Source organism: Glandiceps talaboti, chromosome 10, assembly GCF_964340395.1.
Source record: "Glandiceps talaboti chromosome 10, keGlaTala1.1, whole genome shotgun sequence".
NCBI classification, from domain to species: Eukaryota; Metazoa; Hemichordata; class Enteropneusta; family Spengelidae; genus Glandiceps; species Glandiceps talaboti.
The window spans coordinates 6,176,692-6,199,467 of record NC_135558.1 but is presented as its reverse complement, the minus strand read 5'-3'; the positions used below and the strand labels follow the sequence as shown (position 1 = coordinate 6,199,467).

The following is a 22,776-nucleotide window of genomic DNA, read 5'->3' as shown; positions in this document are numbered from 1 at the left end:
TATCCAAACAGCAAATTTCTTTAAAAAATGATACTGTGTTATGCGGACTTTTAGTACAATGAATGATTGCACTGTCATTGCATATAATTTGCATGCATGCATGATGTTTTTGGTATTGCACTGCATGTGCAGATACCACCACTGTGTGCAATGGTGCAAGTAATCTCTGGTACATATGTAATAATAGTAATATAACAAAAAAAAAAGTCTGTCATGAAGTTGACTAAAATGTTACTTTTGCTGGTACATTTAGGCCTCTACCAAGTCATAAATCAGAATATCAAAGATTGCATATAGGGTTTCTAGGGATAGAGAGTATATGGTGTACAATGTCGGGATGTTTGCATAGCTGGCAACAAATGTTGGAAGTATTAGGGGAAACTACCCTTTTCTCTCCAGTTGTCAAAACTTTGTATACATAACTATAGCATGGTCATAAAGCTGACTTGGGGTGTGTATGCAAGACTTTCTACAGAGGACATATGGTGTACATACATTTGAAAAGATTTATTTTGGCAGAAATGACATGACAAGTGATGAAAACAGCTGGGTGATGCCTTCCTAATCGCTTGCTATTATGTTGGCCATGTAATAGTACATTCTTGGCTAGAAGTCAGAGAGGTGCTATGTGTGGCTCATAAACACGAGATGTTTGAAATTATTGACTGATTTTTCAGTAGTCTTTGATGTTGTGACCAGAAGTGAAGTGTTGCAGCAATATTATTGTAGATTCATACAGTGAATTATCCTTGCATGCAGTCTCTAATATAACGTCACAGTATGTGAGCATTCCCTTTTCATGTTGCCAAGGCTTGTAGTATGATCTCAGTGTAGGGGTTATCAATGTGAAATGGAAATATTTGGTCATTGGAAGATAAAAATCTGTTACTGTTCAATGGTCTGCTAACAAACAATGTGTATAGTGTACAGTGACTGTGTTTTTCTGTCACCCTCAAAAAGTAATATCACATTTGTACACATGGAATGGGTCGTGTTTCAAGGATTCTTGGCAGTGATTTTACACCTGGGTACTTCAATTTTAATGTATATCAGACAGACATCTGTTGCCACAGTCCTCACAGTGACAATAGGCAAAGAGTCAAATTACACAGCATGGATATGCATGCATGCACATATAAACACAGAGACATTCTAAGTTCTCTTCTTCTTTACCTCTGACACCCCTACACACATACACCTCTACACCCCTAGCCACACGCATACACAAACCCCTACAGTACACACTCCTACACTCACACCCCTACCCACCTACATGTACCTGTACATGCATCCCTACCCGCACACACACATGTATGCATTTTCACGTTATGTCATTCAATGCAATGTTCCCCTCTCCACTTCCTAATGATATACTCATCTATACTTACACCTGATACTTTCCACTCGCACATACAAATAGTACAAACACACACACAACATATATACACAAATATGATACGAATACACACGTACAAACACACACACACACACACACACACATACACACAGACACACATACATACACAAATATGATATGAATACACACGCACACACACACACACACACACACACACACACACACATACACATACACATGCATACCATATCGCATATACTCACACATAGGATTATAAATACATATACTAGAATTTCAAACATGTTTGCTGTGTTGTGCTTTGGAATGGAATAGGAGTTAACTTTAGATTTCCCGATTTCCTTAGCCAGAATTCTGTACTTGACGGTGTAATAAAGGTAGCATAGAGTCAGTGTTATGAAGTATGTATAATCACTTCTAGTATGTGTGCCATATCCCCTGTATAGTGATGCTATTCAACAAAAAAATAGTAAAAGAAATTCTGACAGGAACTGAGGAAACAATTTCAATGGCATATCATTGGTGTTATTTAGAACCGAGGAAATGACATCAAGCTGTTAGATTCTATCAGCGATTTGTGACTTCCATGAACACTTGATGTTGGGGGTGTTACTCGTGAATATATTTTGATGTCAAAGAGATTTGGGTGTGTTTGGTAAGAGGTGGGAGGTAACAGGGTAGGGGAGCTTGAAGGGTAGGGTTGTGATAAAGGTGTCGTCATGTAGTCATCACATGTATAATATCTGTATTGTTACTGAACAGGATCTACCACTTCCAATTCAGTATGCTCTGTTTGCTTATAGCCACCAGATATCTACAGTAACTAACATTTCTGTCCTGAAGGCTTTCTACAAAAATGACAAATTATAGCTCAAAAATAAACAATTCTACAAAAAGGAAATCTTTTCTATTCAGAGTCAAAGGTCAGGTATTTAGTAATAATTGACAGTATTACATTATTAGTGTACTTAAGGTACACAATAGCACATCAAAATAAATGTTTCTTGTTTACTGTGTAGATACAAATGTATGTTAGTTTTAGAATTGTTATCAACATTTTTAATGTCATATTCAAGATCTGTAACAACCTAGAATAAACAAGTATGATTCCTATTTAACCAGATGTGAAAATATGATACTAAATTGTCATTTGATAGACTTTTCTATATTTTTTCAAAGTAGACTTTTAGATAATCTAATGAGAACTATTAGTTTCACTGATCAAATTTGAATTAAAAAAAAACTTTGAAAGTTGAAAACAGAGTGTTCATTAAATGCCACAAAAGGTTAACTATTTTTAATAAGTGTAAATTCAGTTAATATCAGAAAAAATGAATTATGTTACCATAAACCTCAATGTAGGTGTAGTGACTGTCCTCTGTTAGATTATTTTCAGGAAATATCTGATATTAAGTGTAGATGTACGTTAGTGACTCACACCTTCCTTTTCCGGAACCACCTGTATATATGAGTAAGCACACATCACGAAGTTTTGTCCTGTTTTGTCAAATGAACAATAGAAGTTGATACATTTATACACAAGTCACAACTCCATTTGTTTATGTGTATGTAAAGTATCGTGACCAGTGTGCCCTGTAAGCCAATTTGATGCCTCACTAAATCGTGATGCACTTTGATTTCTTGTGACGCACCAGAATTAGGTGTTCCCATATCTATGTGGTAACTCACAAGAAAACCCACAAAAGTTTTCTTTTATTAGCGAGTGTACTCGTCCTGACCTGTATTATTGATAACCCACAGACTTTGTGGTCTCACTATCTCAGGCTTACAATGTACCTTGTTTGAAAGGTAGTGTAGTTGAGAAGCCGGAATGGGACACAAACCCGGAACCCTACAAATACTAGCTAGATGCACTTCCAATTGTGCTACCCAGGCTGACAGAGAAGGCCTTGCGTGAGACAGTGAGACCACAACAAGACTGTGGGCTGTGTTATTGATGAGTGAACTTTGACCCTAGTAAAAGTAGGAAGACATACACTTCCCCATTTTAGTTTTATACTATCCTGTGTTGCATTGACTTGGGATAAAGGTGATGTTTGTTTTTTTTCTGCTTGATTGATCTCCTACCCTGAAATGTCTTGTTTTCGAAAAAAATTTAATGAGATGTGATCATTTTGAGGAAGAATTTCTCAATATTAATCAGGCTCTTGAAAGCATACCTTATCAGAACTCAAAAACACCATGATGTATTTCTGTAGTCTAGAATATTTTTCTAGAAAAAAGTAATGTTTTAAATGTCCCAGTGATTCATAGTAAACTTCAACTTTATGAAATATTAGAATTTTCAATATATTTGTGATGTTATTGTTCTCACTGCTTTTAATACCCAGAATTATTTTTTTTTGTCATCAACATTCACCCAGGGCTTATGTGGTATTGTTTTCATGTTAGATTCTATATTCAGGTTTCGTATGAAAGCCTTTACATTAGTTATTGACAGTATTGTCATTATTACATTATTCTATAAACATACCTTGACCTTTGACCTCACCAGTCTAGGTTTCTGTCAACATCGTCAATTCAGTGTTGATTTTATGCATCATTGAGCATAAATTTAAAGACACATGATAGTAAATATTTGGAAAGTTGAGTTTCAGATTGTCTGGATTATATGATGGTCTCAACCCGTGAAACAGAGAGAGATGAAAAATTTTATGAATAATAGCACCAGACTACCTTTCAGATGAATTTTTCTAAGAACATAAATATTTGAAGATATTTGGTACAAAGACATGCATGGAATTTTATTGGCATAATGTGACTTTTTATAAATTAATATTACAGGTATATTATGTCAAGAATTGAAATTTTCAGTTTACTTTATTTTGATCAAAGTTAATTAAAACAGGAAAACTGAGATGGTATGTACTTTGTGTTCAGTGTGTTGATGAGTAGGATAGGAAGAGTGGAAAGTGCATTTTGTTAGGTTCCGTTCCAGAATTAGACTTGGTGAAATTTTCGTCTCATTAGTTAGTGCTCCTGTTTATCTCTAGCTCAGAGACTTGGCTATCTGACTTGACAGACTGGCTTGTTTCAGTGAATGATATAGTCAAGCCAGACAGCCCAGTCTCTCAGCTAGTTGATTTCTTGCTGAAATTTAGTCTCGTGAGTGATTAACATGGGTGATATGAACGACAAATCTTTCAAATTATTCCAGGATTAAGCTTGCTGATTGCTCTGTGCTCTGTCCATGTTAGTGTGGAATCCAGTTGTGTGGGAATTTTTCTCTCTCTTTTCCATTATCATGCCTGGCATTTTGCTGTACATGTTGTAACAAAGTAATTACAATCTATCCTACTGGACTTGCTGTTGTTTTGAATGGCAACAGTTTCATGTCCTATCCTGGATGTTTCTTCAGCTGACTGATGATCTTATGACAGAAGCGTCCATTATAGGACATAAAAATATTGTTATTCAAAACAACAATAAGTCCAGTAGGATAGATTATAGTTACTTCTTGTTAACCTCGTACCTGGACGATTCGTTGTATTCGTAGCGTTATCTTAGATTTTGTAATTGTGTGAAACTTGTAGAGCTATTTGTTCCAGATACTAGTCTTAAATTTTGTAGCTACCTTCAACATTTCTGTTGTATTGACATGTTAGTATAGCAAATGTGAAAGGTCATACAATGCACTATAATCATGATAATGACAACACTATGATCATAGTATGTCAATTATTAACAGAAAACAGTGTTTTTTTTTGTTTTTTTGAACCTTTGGAAGTTGTGACATCAAGTCAATTTGTCATTACCAGCTGATAATCCAGATCACTTTAATCTGCATCGAATCCACTTTCCGTCCATATTAAACTTGAAAGATGGATTCAGTTCGAATTACAGTAGCGTACCTGTCCACACACACCAGCTTCGATTCAGATTACTGTATTTATCAAACTAATTCACTCGAGTACATGCCTATCCACACCAGGGATAACTGATCACGATTTGATTTGAATTATTTTGATCCATATCAAAACCAAGACCAAGAGTAGGCTTCAATCTGGATCAGTTATTAATTCAAATTAGATGAATTAACCACAAGTATGGACAGGTAAATCGAACTGGATCCAGATCAGATTTTGTAGTATGGGCATGCTAAAAGTGTTACATAGCCAGTGCATTAGCCCATAGTCAAGATGCTATCCTTGCTATCAAATCATCTCTTCACTCCCAGATTTTAGATTTGATGCCCAGAGACTTGCACACACACATTACATGTAACCCAGAGACTGTCATAGCGAGAATTGGCTAACAGCATGTGCATTCAACTCCACATCATCTGAGCTGTCTGTACTTGTACATTTGTATAGTACACTGTACAAGAGATGATTATACATATGATCATATCCTTCAACAAAAGAACATGACCAAATACTGACAAGCTATCTCCATACATCTGGTACATGACAGATTAGGATGAAAATAGAAATAGTCACAAAGCATACTATAACTGTAATTCCATTGTTTAGCTTCCAGGCCCTTTGGCAATTGAGTAGAGAACCCTAACAGGGAGAGACAAATAAGGTTAAAATTGACCTGGTTATACATGTATACTAAAACAGTAATTTTGATGGGAAACCTTTTGTCGATTTATCAAATTTTGTATTCTGAAATTACAAAAATTTCACCTCCAAAGCTAGTCTTGCTGCTAGATGATCGGGCTTTCTTTCGATACTATAAGCGCACGAAGTTCGCAATGAGGGCTTGTTCCATCCTCGATAGCGATGTTCGGGCGTGTGTCATATTCTATCGGAAGAACATCCAAGGTCTAGCAGATAGACTACTCCAAAGCATGTTGCATGTTAAAGGTAATGCATAAATTAGTATCTTGGCTGGTTGATCTTGACTACATTATGTTAAATAAGCCAAATTATATTTTGCATAGAGACTTGGCCATTTGACTTGACATACTAGTAGACAACATTGTCAAGGCAGATAGCCAAGTCTCTGATCTAAATTAAATTGAGAGAGTGTCAAAATACAAACATTCATTATGTAGTATTTCATATTAATTAAAATTGTACTAAAAGTATGTACTGTACTTTATATTAATTAGATATGTACAATGTAACTGTACATGTTTTTGATATTTCGTATTAATAAATCATATATGCCTATATAATATGTACAATATTTATATGATAATCGCAACAAAAATCCTTCGAATTTTGTAGTCTTGAACAACAAGTTTTGGTTATTGATGTTAAAAATCATGGAATATATATAATTTCGCTTCTATTGACGGCATTTAGGTGAGTTTTAGTAGGGGTTTGATTATCGTATTTGTTTGTTGAAATCGTCTAGGGTGTTTGAATTGTAAACAGTCAGTGGCTCGTTAGGTTTGTCGAACCTTCAAACCTTGTCTTATTATTACTATACAATTTTTTTTTTTTTAAATCATACAGATTGATTCGAGTACCTGTGGCATGTACATTGTACGTGTACGTCTAGTCAATGAGTATTCCATAATTGGTCACATGCCAGAATATGCAGGTGGTTTATGCATATATTAGTGTAGTGTCTGTCAAACTGATGTTATATAATTACTTTTATTGTTGAGATTTGTAAAGTCCAGGGTCCAGAGTTTAAGTTGAATTAGTTAGATATTCTTTTATATTTGCTATGTTTGATGTAACTGCAGTGTAAATGTTTAACTTACCCACCTACAGTAGGAGGTTCCCTTGAAGAATCCTAAAAAGGTCAATATATGCATTGATGTACTGATCTACATCTTTGTATCTGTACAATGTATACATGTAAACAGTGAATGGATATTTTTAATGTATACATGTAAACAGTGAATGGATGTTTTTGGTATAGAATGGGGAACACTTTAGTTTGTATTTAAATTTACTTTCAGTAACTTTTGATTGCCATTTTCTAATGAAATACAGTCCCTCATAAAATACTTTATACCCAGAACATCCATTTATTTCTTTTTTTCAAAGTCATAAAAATAACTCAGCTGATTGAAATCTAGTGTAGCCTGTAGGAATATGACACTCTGTACAATATTTTACCCACAACTCTCTCTGATTGGTATGCTTGGAGTTTCATTATTTTATAACTTCTTCAATAATCCATATTTCTCAACATTTTAATAATAATAATTACATTTAATTAATATGTAACAAAAGTACACTTTGGAATCAAAAATAAAGTTCTAAATTTTATAACATTAAACATATACTTTGAATAAAACACTTCAGTGTCAAATTATCACTAACTTGGTAGTCAGTGTGTATGATGGGTTTTAATATGTAAATTTCTTTTGTTATTCCTATTCAAATAAGTCTACATCTTTGGCAAAGTCATAACAGGTGTAGATGTTTTCTTTAATTTCGTTGCAAATATTGTGCATGTCTTTCAAGAAAATCTGTTGACAAATTTCTAAAATTGCTACTCCTGCAATAAATCATTCATACCAGAACCGATGAATATAGGTATTCAGAAACTCATCAGTGGCAATTCTATGCTTTGCAAATGGCAAAAAATATTCTAACAAAACCCTGTACACAAGTGAGATTTGTCTGGCTTCAAGGAGATGACATTCAACATTACAAATTATCAGAGAGAGTTGTGGGTAAAAAGGCGAGCACACCCGAAACAACAAAATTAGAACTAGAAATCAAGCCATATTCCTACATCAGATTTTAATAAGATTGGATAATAAAGTAAAAACAAAATTGTATGTCTTCAGCAAATTTTAAATTTTTTTTTAAAAATTAATTTCAAAATATTTCTTTTAAGAAGTCAGCAGAGTGGTTGTACTTAAAAATCCAATATCCAATAACTAGAAATAAAGTCTTCTGCTGTGTATGTATTTATGACACAATAACTACAGATATCTAGATATAACATTGAAAGGAGGAAGTGGATAGTATGAATATAGGTCATTGTTTCAAATTCAGTTTATATAAGGAAAGACAATCCTTTCAAATGTTGACATACCATTTTCAATTAAAATAAAATTAGGTAAAAGTGGAGATTTCACCCTCCCGAAACAATTATAAAACAATTGCATGTAACTATGGTAATAGCAATATTTATGTTCATTGTCAACTGAAAAGTGATTTTGTCTGATACAGCTATCACTCCTTCTTTTAACACTACGTAAAACATTATTCAGAAACACTTCAAAATGATTTTGGTGTAATTATTATGATAAGAAATTGTGTTTTCAAATATAGCTTGAGGTTAAAAAAAGGAAACAATGCACTTTGGATTTGTGAAAACTGTACAGGTAATGAATATTCATAAATATTTTGTATGATTGACTTTATCACAATTGTAGTATGAGCTGCAAATTATGAAAGGTGTGAAAAAGATTAAAATAAGGTTATCAAGACATCAATGAAAGGAATTGGTAATTTGTAGTAAATGAGTGAGTGGGGTCATGAAGTAGATTTTGAGGACGTGGTGAGGTATTTCCTGTTAGTGACATTTGAGGTCAGGGCCTTGACAGTTTATCATGGAAATGGGAACGGAAAACTGCTCATCCGTGGTGAAATTCAACATGACGAGTGATTCTAAGACAGTGTCTTTATCCCGATTTTATAATCACATGGGTACATTTGTATTTTATGAATAGTTCTGGATGAAATAACAGGAATACGACACAAAATGTAAAATAAACTGTTGACCTAAATTTTGTCTTAACCACAGTTATAAAAACTAATCTAGCATGATACTGAAAGGTCTTAGGATATACTCATGTGTCAGTTTCAGTCCCATTGTGTTATTCATACAAGGTTGTAGTAATAAGTGTCATAGAACAACAATTTCCAGTATCTGTTTTAAATCATATTTCCATAATATCTGTCATAAGTAATAAGTCAATAACAATACTCTTCTCTATCAGTAAGGACTGTGTCATCTTTGATAATTATTTTATTATAATTTATAAACATCACTGGCAATTTCCTCAGTTGAGTTAGCGTGATTGTATGCCACAACATTGCAGGATATAGAACACCTAAATGTGGAAATGAAAAGTACTATATTTTAACTGTCTCTTTAGTGACCATTTTAAAATGGATTATGTGACTACTATCACTATTTTAACAAATCCCAAATTTATCCCATCAAATGAGGTAAAACATTGTTTATGTTTCCTAAGTAGGGTTAGGATAATATAAGAACGCTATTTCAAATGAGGATGAAGTATAGTGGCAGCCGTTTAATTTTGATCAATTCCCCCTTTACTCTTAAAAAGTCGTAAATGTGAAACAAAGACTCAGATACACAACACACTGCTCTCAATGAAGGTACAATCTTTCTGAAATGAAATATAATTCATTTAATTGTGTAATACATTTTAATGTGTAATATAGCATGCTGTACTTCATTTATCAATGTATGACATAACATGAACAGTCATAATATCAAACCTTGAACCATGAATTGAATTACCCAGTATATCTGTGAAAAAAAAGAATACTTTGATCCACAAACATCACAATATGCATTACTTTGCGTTCATTCACGTTACAGTGATGTCATTACACTCGATGTTTGCACATTTACATGTACATGTACCTTGTACTATGGTTTATTTATGGCATTTTCTTCAACATATATTGGAAACCACGGTTGTATTTGATACATAGCTGCATTAACATACCATCCTGATTAGCCAGAGGGACTTTTCTGTTTTCTCAAAGGCATAATTAACATGATGTATTGTTGAAAATGGAACGGTATTTCATGATGAATAATAAACCCCAGTATGTAGTATTTTGTCATGTTTATACCGTAAATTATTAGCTTTACTAGTGTGTAGATTTTACATGTATTTCCATAATGATCTTGTGATATGCTTCGGTAGGTTCATCTGTAGTTATTTAATCATGAGTTGCTATTCCATTTGTTGAAATATTCATACAGTACTTCATACACGAATTTTGACATACAGTAATGTTAATATTACAAATTACCTACAAATATAAGATATATTGATTCATGTTTACATCACTTTATGTATGACAATTAATGTTCATGGACTCTGAGTTCACACTAAAAATGAAACTTCTTTTCACACTCGCAGTAAAAATTCGAATATTCAAAAAATCTAAATTTTGAAGACATGTTTTATTGCAAGTAGAATTGATTATTTGTAAGGATTTCATGTACTGTGTTTTCTTTATATGTAGCTGGAACACTAATGTAATTTTTGTATATTTTGAAAGAAATTCTGCTATGGTATTATATAAAGCTCATTGCAATACTAATACATAACCCTTTCATGGTCCTTGGGATTATACTGGCTGTACTATTGATTAAAATTCTATCAAGCAATAATGCTATCCAGTGATGTCCCTGGTTTGACCCTAGGTCATGGAACCAGCTGATTATTGTGATTTACGGCAGTTACTAATACTGTCTGCTGTGAAATCTCAAAAAAAAATATTTAGGAATTATACTTTATAGAATCGGAATATGATATTGATGGAAAACCTTGTATGAATAAATTGTTATAAATCTACCATGAGTAGCAGTGTAACCCAGGATTGAAGCAACCATTGAAATTTCAGGGATATTTTACCTGTAAGTGACACACACACCCATCTGTCCAGCCAGACATGTCAAATATGTTGAAAATATTGTAAGAATTATGTAATCAGAATATGATATTGATGGATATCTTGTATAAAAATGATTATAAATCTACCATGATAACCATAGCAGGGGTAACCCAGGATAGAAACAATCCTTGAAATTCCAGATATATTTTACCTGTAAGTAACCACAGACAAGTATATGTGTTAGTTATCTGTGAAGTAACACACACCCATTTGTCCAGCCAGACATGTCAAATATGTTGAAAATATTGTAAGAATTATGTAATAATCGGAATATGATATTGATGGAAATCTTGTATAAAGATGATTCTAATGAATTATGATTATAGCAGGTGGGTACACCAAGATAAAAACAACCCTTGAAATTCCAGATATATTTTACCTGTAAGTAACACACCCATCTGCACAGACATGTCAAGTATGTTGAATGTTGCGTGTGAAGGCTTGTTGTCTCTTTCTAAATTCTACTGCCTGCACTTCAAAGTCAATATAATTGAATGTTTTATTGAGATTTGATTGAAAATACAATAAAAAGAAGTGTCATTTTACTATATTGACATATGGACCCTGAATATTAACTGACAGGCAACAGAACAATTCTAATACATGTATTGTATTTCTATATTATTCAATACTGTATATCTAGTATTCTATTTCTGTGTCATTCATTTGTGTTTCTGTGGTTTTCTTTTTAAACCAAATGTTTCCTTTGTTTATTCCATGACATCAATAATTGAAAAGCCTTTTGTAGTGACCATATTTCCATTTGTTTTCATTGACAGAGTTTCATTCTGTGGCAGAAACTCATAAATAGTTTCTGTTGACGTCATTGAGTTTTTGGATTCTGACTGAAAAAATGATCTTACGATTACAATATTGCTAAATGATTGAGTAAATTTGTGATGCAAATAGAATTTTTCATTAGATTTAGTTATGTTGTAATTTTAAGAAGTATCACGGACTCAGGATATTAATATATTAATAAAATTTACTTCTAGACTTTGAACAGGTTATTTCAATATTTGTATAAGTAGATACTTGGTTCAATACAATGTTTGTGAGGGTTTCATAGAATTATGCCAGAACTTAGTAATATGACAGAACCCCATGATGTGTAAGTCACAGTGTAAGTGTGGCATATTCAAGGTATTTGCATGAGTGTGTGCAGTATTCTTTCCGGCTGTCCTTTCACTCCTATGCTTGTGAATGTGCAGCAGAAAACACTGCAGGCACGTGTGCAAATACCGTGAGAACCTACACTTGCACTCATGCGACATGGGGTTCCTTTAGTATGAAAGCATACTCAAGGAATAGAGTACCTGTGAGAAAAATGAAGGTATTATTTTTTGGAATGTTTTTAATTTCACTATGATAAGTGTGTTTTTACTCTGCAACTGTACTAGAGTTGTGTAACCTGGTTTGCTATAAAGTTGGGTATTTAACACCTGGTCATGATTGTACCCAGGATTCCCTCTAATGATAGCCAAGGACTTAGGTTTGTTGTCGTGAGTCAAAATGATAAAAACTGGTCACCACATAGTAAGAGATAGGGGAACACCAAATTTTAGTGTGTCACCAGAACTTGGGTGCGTCAGTGGTGCATCAAAATGGCTTAGAGGGCATACTGCTAAATGATTTTACCTCCCATTGTGTTCACCTTCAACCTTTAAAGAAAGTAAATGCTTTCATAACCTTTGACCTTTGATGCATGTTTACCCATGATATGTCACATAATTATGATTTGTATATCAGTAAGTACTCTTCTCTGAGTAATAGACACATGTCTGCAACAAGTCAATACTTGTCTATTGATCACCTATTTAGTTATTTCATGCAGTCTGACAGTGAAATACCAGTATTGAGTAGTATATATGTAATGATGTATGTACAATGTAGAGGATGACTGAAATATGATTTGAAAGACTAAATAATTCATAATTGTCACCTTTGAGAGTTGTTCACATATAAGGCTATTCAAATTACATTTATGTAGGTAGCTATCCATTCAAGGATTGAATACTAATTCCAAGTAATTTATGAATGTAAATCACAAATATCAAGTATATTATGTTGCAGAGAACATCGCCATACCCTTATGGAATTGGAACTAAAATTATCAATGTTTTTGCTACACTTGGAAAATCTTGTAAAACGTGGATTGATTTCCAAATCTATGTGTTGTATCATAATTTTGCTAGGGTACACCTGTAAACAGATGTTGGGAACTCTGGGTGCATTTTACCTACTTACCACTGTGAACAAAAAACACTGGTTACGCAGATGTGTGATTCTGTCAGTGTGTGTACGTGCGCTTGAATGCCAGAATGAAGTTGGTTGCTATTGAGGGCATCTCCACATCTTCTTTAGAATTGGCACAGGTATAAAAAAAATCATACTGCATCTAAATTATACTCTGTGCCATGTTAATTACAAATGTAATCCTGGTCACGTCTACTTTTCTTTAATTATTTAAAGTCAGTATTTATTTTATATTTGTATGAAACAAGATTTTTGAATATTACAACTTATACAAGGATGAACCAAAAACATCACAATGAGTTCAATGCATGTGAAAGCTATTGATAGCATCATACCCATTCATTCATTTCAACCCACTTACAAAATGCAGTTTCATTTTCATAGATAACTCCTCCCTACAAATTAATTTCAGCTTAAGGGTTATTTTTCATTATGGATGCTCATCAATAATACATGTACATGTAGTGTAAATACCAGCATTCAAACATCATGTGAAACTTGGTATGTTGAATATTTGTTTATTGTACTGTGTCATGCTGGTGTTATCATGTGTTTGATAATATCAGGAAGTTTAATAACTGCTATATGACAACAGTTTGATAGATTTTGACATGTACATGTATGTCTATTGGACTGTAATGTGTCAACTACTACTAACAAGTCTGTATTCAGTTACATACGGTACTTATCATAGTGGCATATATTGATATATTAGCTTTCTTAGTTTAGTAAAGGTGTAGGTGTAGGAATCGCGGTTACAGAGTAAGGAAATCTAGCAAACTCTTGTACATACAGAATTGGTTGGGGACCCTGGTAACATAGTCTAGTTCCTGACGATCGTATTCCGATTTTACACTACATTATCTTCACACAGTACGTCTAGTCAATCTCCTTACTCTCGGCGTTCATTGTGGTTCAACCCCATGGTGAAGCACAAACAGTGCATGTCAGTTGTAACCCATCACAAATTGATAGGCTGTCGTCATCGCTCATTAATATTCATTTGGTACGGTTGTTGCGACTATCGTGGGAATTTATGCAAATGTTCAACCGAGCACCACCTCCAGTCTGTTTAAACTAAAATCATGTGTGGACGCAACAATGTCATGTTTATATGAACACGGTTGGGGAGCACACAATTCTGTGCGAGAGTAACGAGATTGACTAGACGTAATGTGTGAAGACTATCATCAGGAACTAGACCACTGGTAACAGAGAGGGGGAAGACCTTGTAACATAATGTTAGCAGGAACCCTGGTAACAAGATGCATAGATTCCCATCCCGTTGTACCATAATGTTGGTGGGGAATTAAAGTAACAGAGGAGGGAAATCTGGTAAAACTTGCATAGATTTCCATACATGTACCTTTACACCGTAACAGTAAGGTAACAGAAGGGTGTTTGGTAAAACTTGCATATTTCCATATTTTTAAATACCATAATATATATATAATGGGGAAGGTCCTAAGTATGTATGCCCATGTAGATTTTATCTATGTAATAGTTTAAACTGACATTCACAAAAACACTTCTTAATCGATGTATTGTCATTTCTATAATGATGTTCTTTGAATGTTGTACGTGCTCAATTATATTTACTTAATAAAGACATAGTGAAATTGTCTATTTTCTGCCTTCACAGAGTACAGCTTATTATAATGTATAATTTCATATGTATACATGTACATACATGTATATAATGTTAGTCTTGTGCTATTCCACGGAATCTTTTAATGGCTTAGGGATGATTCAATACCACATTGACATCCAGACTATTAAATATACATGTAAATGTAATGTAATGTAACTTTAATACAAAATGTACACAGTACAACTTTTGATTAAGCTGAAAAAAGTATAGTAGTGTTAGAACAAAATATTTGGAATGTACAATGTAGAAAGTAAAATATGTACAAATAATAGACAAATTTAATTTAACATCTGCTTGGTTTTCATAATATTATCGAAGTTGAATTCAGATATGGTTGTAGGTATTAAATTGTTATGCCAGCACCCAATCTTATCAAGATCAAAACAATAGGATGATAGAAACTGACACAAGAACAAACATTCTGTGATGAAAACTGTGTCAAACTTAATTAAGTTTTCAAGGTTGTCATGTTAATTAATGAAGTACCATCTCATGATAACAATTAGCACTAACGACGTATATGAATTTACCTGTAATAAAGGCTTTTGATAGTACCATTTTCATACAGAAAAATAATATATTTAGTGTTAGGTCATGATTGAAATTCAATATTTCCTGATTAAGAATGTGTAAATGACTCCTGTGTAATGTACTTTAAAAAAACTTGGTTGCCAGTTCTGATTAGATATGTGTGGATATTAATGATTACTTCTTATTAACTATGACAATGTGCAAGAAATTAATAACAGTAATACGGATAGTTTAAGTTACAAAAAATTAATGTACATATATATTTTCTGAATACGTATTTGTATTTTGTAAGTGATGGAAACTGTCTCATTGTTCCAGTGGAATGAATAGGAAGTCTATGTGTACAGGTGTGGTAATGTATATGTACATTATACAATGTACCTAACCTAGTCTAATGCTAATCATGGCATCAAATTTCAACCGTGTACCTAGCCTGTCTTCTCACTGGATCTGTAACTGCAATACTCTTTTGATTGTAGCCTACTTGTACCTGTAGTCTTGAAGCACTAAATGCTACTACAATGTGGTATTTCAGCTATTTTAACTGCCATTTTGATTTTTTGGATGAGTGAAAATCCAAAAAATCAAAATGGCAGTTAGAATCGCTGAAATAGTCTAGTAGCATTAGTCCTTCAAGACTTCAGGTAGGCTACGTTGATGGTGAATGAGTATAGCAGTGTCTCAGAATCTATCAAGCAGACAGCCGCTGTGGTGAATGTCAAACTGAATTCAATAATTTTAAACTCCTCCCTCTTTTTCAGATAGACTAATATTGGTATAGTTAATCATATTTACTATGATGCTCAGCAAGTCTGTTATATTCAGAGATTGTTATTCAACTGAGGATAAAACCCAAATGATTACTCACTGAATTATAGTGAATATCTATTTTATAAAAAAAAATGAAAAATTAATAAAGTATGCATGTAATTATCACATAATCCCTCAGTCTACATTTGTTTATGATTATTGAAATTATTGCACACATTTGAATAGTAATAGTTATTATAGCTATTTGAATATCGTCAGGAATATTTTTAGCTGAATTCCTAGTACTATAGGGTGTTGTCTGAGAGCGATATGTTATTGATGATGTAATAAATGAATTTGAATAATATGATTAGTCATCTATAGATGGTACTAGTTGTAAAAGGTATTATAAACACCATGATTAGTCATAGATGTTACAAAGGTGAAAGGTCAAGGGTTAAAGGTCAGGCTGCTACAACAACAATAATATTGACATGAATTGTGTACTTTGCACAGGCACCACTGAACACTAGACACAGTCATTTTACTGTGACTGTGTTGACAAATAGAAGGTGTACGTGCCATAGTTGGTCTTTCAGACCTATTATGGGGATCATCCATCTATCCACTTCAATTTTGGTTTTAATGTAACAATAAAGTGATTGAACTAGAAGAATAACAGTACTACTGTATTCTATTAGGTACACGTAATGTAAAGAACAGTCTCAAGACTACTGTACACAATTAAGAATGTATATGAAGACTAAATACTACTAGTTCTACATGTAACTTGCAAGCACAACTATAGTCTGTAAGGTATGCCGTGATGGGGTGCCCTCACACATCGGCCAACCCCTCGCAGAGGGAGGAGACCGGTGAGGGTTGAAACGACATGATGTATCTTGAATTGACAACATATCGAAATTGAGTGACTTGTAGGGGGAGGGCTGAAGACTAAATAACAAAATACTTATTTTGGAAGACAAGACTTAATTTGGTTATGCAAGTACATGTATAATACTCTTGATAAATAGCAACAAATTTTGACTTTAGAAGATGTACAAAAATGAATATTCATGGGTGCCAGGTTCATACTATCATAGTATTTAGTATCAAACAACAATTTCTACTCACAGTAAAAAAAATTTGTGACTCTTTGAGTGGAAATTTTCATCTTGAACTTAGAAGATGTGCTGTTGATAAACAATGTTGGATTATGTAAATTATTTGGAATTTGTGATTTGGAAGTTGTTAATCTGTCTGTAGTCATTTTGTACATACCAATACCAATATATGCAATTCAGATTGTATTAGTCATTGCACATTATTACACACTATATATTAAGTCACCATGGTGTTTCATTCATTACGTTGGAATGCAGTGTTTTTGTAATATCATATTATGGGTTGGTATATTGAATATCAACATTTCTGAAATTTTCCAAATAATGTTATGGGGTATTTGAGACTGAAACGACTATTATAATGAATTATTGAGGAGGCAATGTATATGGGAGACTTCCTTATGGTCTTTCACTTCAGTTATAAATGTGATGTATGTATGTTGATATGGATGCCTTATGTATGTACATGTATGTATCTGTCTGTCTCTATTTGTGTGTGTGTATATGTATGTATGTATGTATGTATGTGTGTATATGTGTGTATATGTGTGTGTATGTATATGTGTGTGTGTGTATGTATGTATGTATGTATGTATGTATGTATGTATGTATGTGTGTGTGTATGTATGTATGTATGTGTGTGTATATGTGTGTATATGTGTGTGTATGTATGTATGTGTGTATGTATGTATGTATGTATGTATGTGTGTGTGTGTGTGTGTGTGTGTGTGTATGTATGTATGTATGTATGTATGTATGTATGTATGTATGTATGTATGTATGCCAGTGTTACTGTGTTGCTGGCACTACTGTAGGAGAATCCATAGGGAAAATGTTGTACATGTACACATAAATCATGCATGGTTTCATTGATTGATACCATAGTAAAATACCTTTTGTTTGGAGCCTTTATATAGTAAAGAGAAGACAATCAAAGAATGAAGGAGGGGAAAAATTATGTCAAGTTGCATAGTTTTGATTTTAATAGCATAATTTTATGGGATTTTCAATAAAGGTGTGAGGACCAAAGATTCGGGGAGGTGAAAATCGAGTAAAATGTGGATATTTTTGTAATTATTTAAATATTGTATTTTATTGGGAATATCAGTAAAGATTTGAGTGTCCATGAATCTCCAAGGAGATGAAAATCTAGTAAAATGTGCATAGTGTGTGATTGAAAACAATAAATACCAAGGGAATGGCTCGTACTGGCATTGGCTCGTACTGGCATAGACATTACCATCTGTAGACAAGGACATAGAGACTCCATTGACATTTCCATCATTACTGTGTGACATAATATGACAGAACTCCATGGCCTCGCAATGGACGGTAGGGCGTACAGAAGTTATTTTCACGAGTGATTCGGTTTATTCTGCCGCGTATTTTCACGAGCGATAGCGAGTGAAAATACAGCAGAATAAACCGAATCACGAGTGAAAATAACTTCTGTATGCCCTGCCGTCCATTGCGAGGCCATGGGGTTCTGTTATTATTACATATGTACACCAAAAACGCAATAAAATGCAGGTGGGGAAGGGCGAACAACATATTCGCATGAATATGTATCAGGTCACCAGCTCATGTCATTCAGGTCAGGCAGAGGTCACAGACGTGAATTATGAGCGATGATTGGTTGTCAACAACAATAAGTATTGATATGCAAATTATGTGTTGACCTGCTCTCGCTAGCTAGCTCCGCTGTGATTCATTCACAAAACCGATCAGAAGAAATGCATACACGATTATTTTAGTAGTAGAAACAGATACAATTCAACAGCGTGGTATTCTTAGTGTCCTATATAATAGTACTTCAGTAAAATCTTTCAAAATGTACAATATTATAAAAGTTAGTCTTCATCAGAATCGGAAAAGATTACGGATTGTCTGCAGCGTTTTATAATGTAAACACACTGACAAGAACTTTGACAGAGGTGTTTCCGGCGACATGAAATGTGAAATTGAAAGATCCACCGCTAATACGGGTATTTTCAAAACATTCCGCATAACTGTGGGAATTGATTGACTGCGTTCTGGCTGGTTGATGGTCCTGAGGATTGTGTTGCACGATCTCCCATCGGCTGCATTTGTTGGGCGTTGTTGATGTGTACGAAGCATCGGTGGCCGTAGTCGCTGGGCGCGTGCCTCGGGTCAGCTTTATTTTGTTGTTGATCATAATAAAATTCACTCTCAGAAAGTTCAAAATAATTCAAATTAAACAAATCGTTATGTTCAGAATCCACCGAAATATCTTCCATTTGTAAAGTAGTGGTCGCCGGCAATATTTACAAACATAAAGTAGTTCGAAAGGTTGTTTACTCATTTGCATAATGAACAGTGAAAATACCTAACTAATTTGCATAGTTATTTGATAGGTAAGACACTAATTTGCATAGTTATTTGATACCCCAGAACTTGCGATGGTCGAGAAAAATAGTGAAATACATTATGAACCAACAAAAAATTGTTCAAAAAGTGTGTAACAACAGGAAAGACACATATGTGCATTTAAAAAAATGCATTTATTTGCTTATTTTCATCAGGAATTGGTTTTACTTTTGGATCTATTTTATCTCATTTTATCTCATTTGCATAGCCACCAGTGAAAATACCGGTTTTATTTTTGACTGTACACCAACGTACACAATGGTACATATGTAATAATAGACATTATTAATGTCTGATGAAATAAAATATTGTTGTAGGAATTTTGATGTCATGAACAGAAGATGAACTAATATATCAAAAGATGGCTATGTTTTTATATATTTATGTGTTTATTTATTTGCATTAAAATCTTCATTTCTAAAGTTCTTTATTTATTATGATATAAATAGTTAATGATATGATACTGATAAATGTTATTATCATACATATATTTGATATCTTGTAGGTGATTTACATTTTCATTTTCTGTTCTCTTGTTTTCTACAGGACCAGTATGAGGTCATTGAAAAACACACTAAGTATGGAATCGAATTTGTTGAAAAATATCACCTTTTTGTGAAAGACCGTTGTCGGATAGAAAATGAATATGCTGCAGCGCTAAGGTGAGTATTATGGGATATCTATCTCAACGTGTTGTGAATTTAGACTCTCACTTCCATGCAGTGTTCTCCCTACTGTAGATAAAGCACAATACTTGCACCGTTCTTTAAATACGACTGAGCTAGGCTGCCATGGTTGGTAGGTTACTGCTGTGCAGTGTTGTCCCCACTATAAAACACAGTACTTGCACCGTCAACAACATTAGTTTATGTGATTGGAGGTTGATATAAACCTGTTGACATTATTGTGTCCTCACATAACTTACTTTCAAACTGGAAGTTGAATTTACAGTAACTGAACGAAGAGAGAGAGAATGAATACATGATGCATAGTAACAAGACTATTAACACAATACAAGGAATGTTTCAACATTATCAGAAATGAACGGATGATTTCTTTTTGTTAAGCTAACTGGTGTATAGAAATGATAGCATTACAATTGTAACACAGTTTCCACATAACTGCAATGTGTCATTAGCTTGAGAAGTTCGTCCTCTGATATTTTTATCCTTTTAATTATAAGTTCAAAATGAACTGGAAGGCAGTGTAAACAATTTTAGCCAAAGTAAAATATTATAACATTACCTTAAACTGTGATGCTTGTGGTAAATAGTGGAAAAACTTTGTATGGATTGATGAAAAAAGGGGAAGTTCAGCTAAAGAAATATTAGAACTTTGTGTTGTGAATGAATAGAAACCATCACCCTGTATGGTATTGTTTTCATTCTGTACTAAGTAAAGAATACAAAATGATAATGGGAGGTTGAAAAAACAAATGTTGGTGTGTTTCTGTGATCTTAAAAAGTAGGTTGTGGAATTCTCTTTAAGAAGATGTAGCTGTTATCTAAGCTGTCCTTATCTTTGTCAAGACCTCCAAGACGACCATATTTGGGATTAAACCATGGTCATTTGATGTGACCTTTGACCAGGTCACATAAAATTAATATGCTATCAGTTGAAATACCAGACTTCTGGGATTAGGATAGGCATAGGCCATTTTGTATGAAAAGTGAAAAAATGAAGTTTTGAATAAAAACATGAAGAGTTTAGTTGTGAGGCACCTAATCTGTATGTGAATTAAAGTGTAACTTCCTCTTTCTTTGTGAACATTACAATGAAGGGTTTCACATGTCACTGAAGTGAGTTTAAAAGTTGACATGTTTAGAGAACTTTTTCAATTGTACTAAAATATACAGCTTTGTGACAAGATTGAATTATTCATAAAACTAAAGAGGAAACAGCTGGGAAGTAGTCACTGGACTGAAAAATAACCCCATCTTTCATGACGAATCTTGCATGTCTGGTGCATTATTTGGTGTACTAATTTCAGCCTTGGTTACATTTATAAAATATTGAAGAGCCAAATGGTATCATTTTACATATGTAGATGTGAATTAAGACTTCCTCTGTTTTTCTACTTATTTGAAACCTGATGACAGATGACGTCATTCTATAGAAAGGCTGCAATTACAGGTTTACAATTCCCTCTAGATTTAAATAAAGCCTTGTGTGGTGATGAATCATCAAGCTTTATGAAGTATGTGATATAGAATGTCAGCGATTTAAAAATGACTCCCAAAAAATGAAATATAATACTATAGCCTATATTATTATTAATGTTTAAATAATACTCACCTTCCTAGACTTATGAATGTATGTATTTACTGATATAATAACATAATCTTCCTTACTGTTCTGTACATTGGATGCATACAGAAGAATCTGCTTAGCATATGACAAGAAATGTATTTTTACATGATTCCCAATAAATTCCCATGTGATCTTGCATGAACTTGAATCGATCCAACTATGCTCTTCCTATCGATTTGGCGAAGTTGTGTGAGACCAGACTCTAGTACTCTAGCTAGACTTTAGTACTCTAGCTAGTACATTATGTTACATACATGTCTATCTTTTTAGTCCCAAAATAGACCTCATCTTTATTCACAAATATTCCAGCAAAATGTTAACATCTGTTATATCAACAGGTTTATAGCTGTAAAATGAGCTGTTGATAATCCGTGTGTATTGATATGTAGTAATGGTGGCAATTTAGTGCTACTGATATGTTTGATAGTTTGAGTTTTCAGTATATAGCAAATGTAAAGAAACACATTTCAAATGACATACTTTAAGAATGTCATGTTGGTTGTAGTAAACCGGGAAGAGAAAAGTGGAACTAGATCGGGATTCAAACCCAGGACTTTCACATCTCATCTATACTATAGACAGGTGCACTACCAGCTTCATGTATGCTACCCTGGCCAATGTGTCAAACCGATGACATTATGTCATGTTAGTACAATAAGGTCATATCTACTATGTAATTGTATAGCAATTATACTTATTACACTGCCACCATATCTTACCTGTCCCTTCTCTACTTTGGGAAACCCACCCAAACTATAAATAACAACATTGGCAGGCACATGT

General features: G+C 33.6%; 1 protein-coding gene across 3 annotated transcripts in view; it reads left to right on the top strand.

Moving 5' to 3' along the window:
- Window positions 1-22,776, top strand: part of LOC144440537 (formin-binding protein 1-like) — a 46,324-nt gene that overhangs the window by 5,431 nt on the left and 18,117 nt on the right. For all 3 annotated transcript variants that reach the window (XM_078129911.1, XM_078129912.1, XM_078129910.1), the window contains exon 2: window positions 20,230-20,345. In XM_078129911.1, the coding sequence (XP_077986037.1) occupies window positions 20,230-20,345 (116 nt within the window). The remainder of the gene's footprint in view (window positions 1-20,229; window positions 20,346-22,776) is intronic.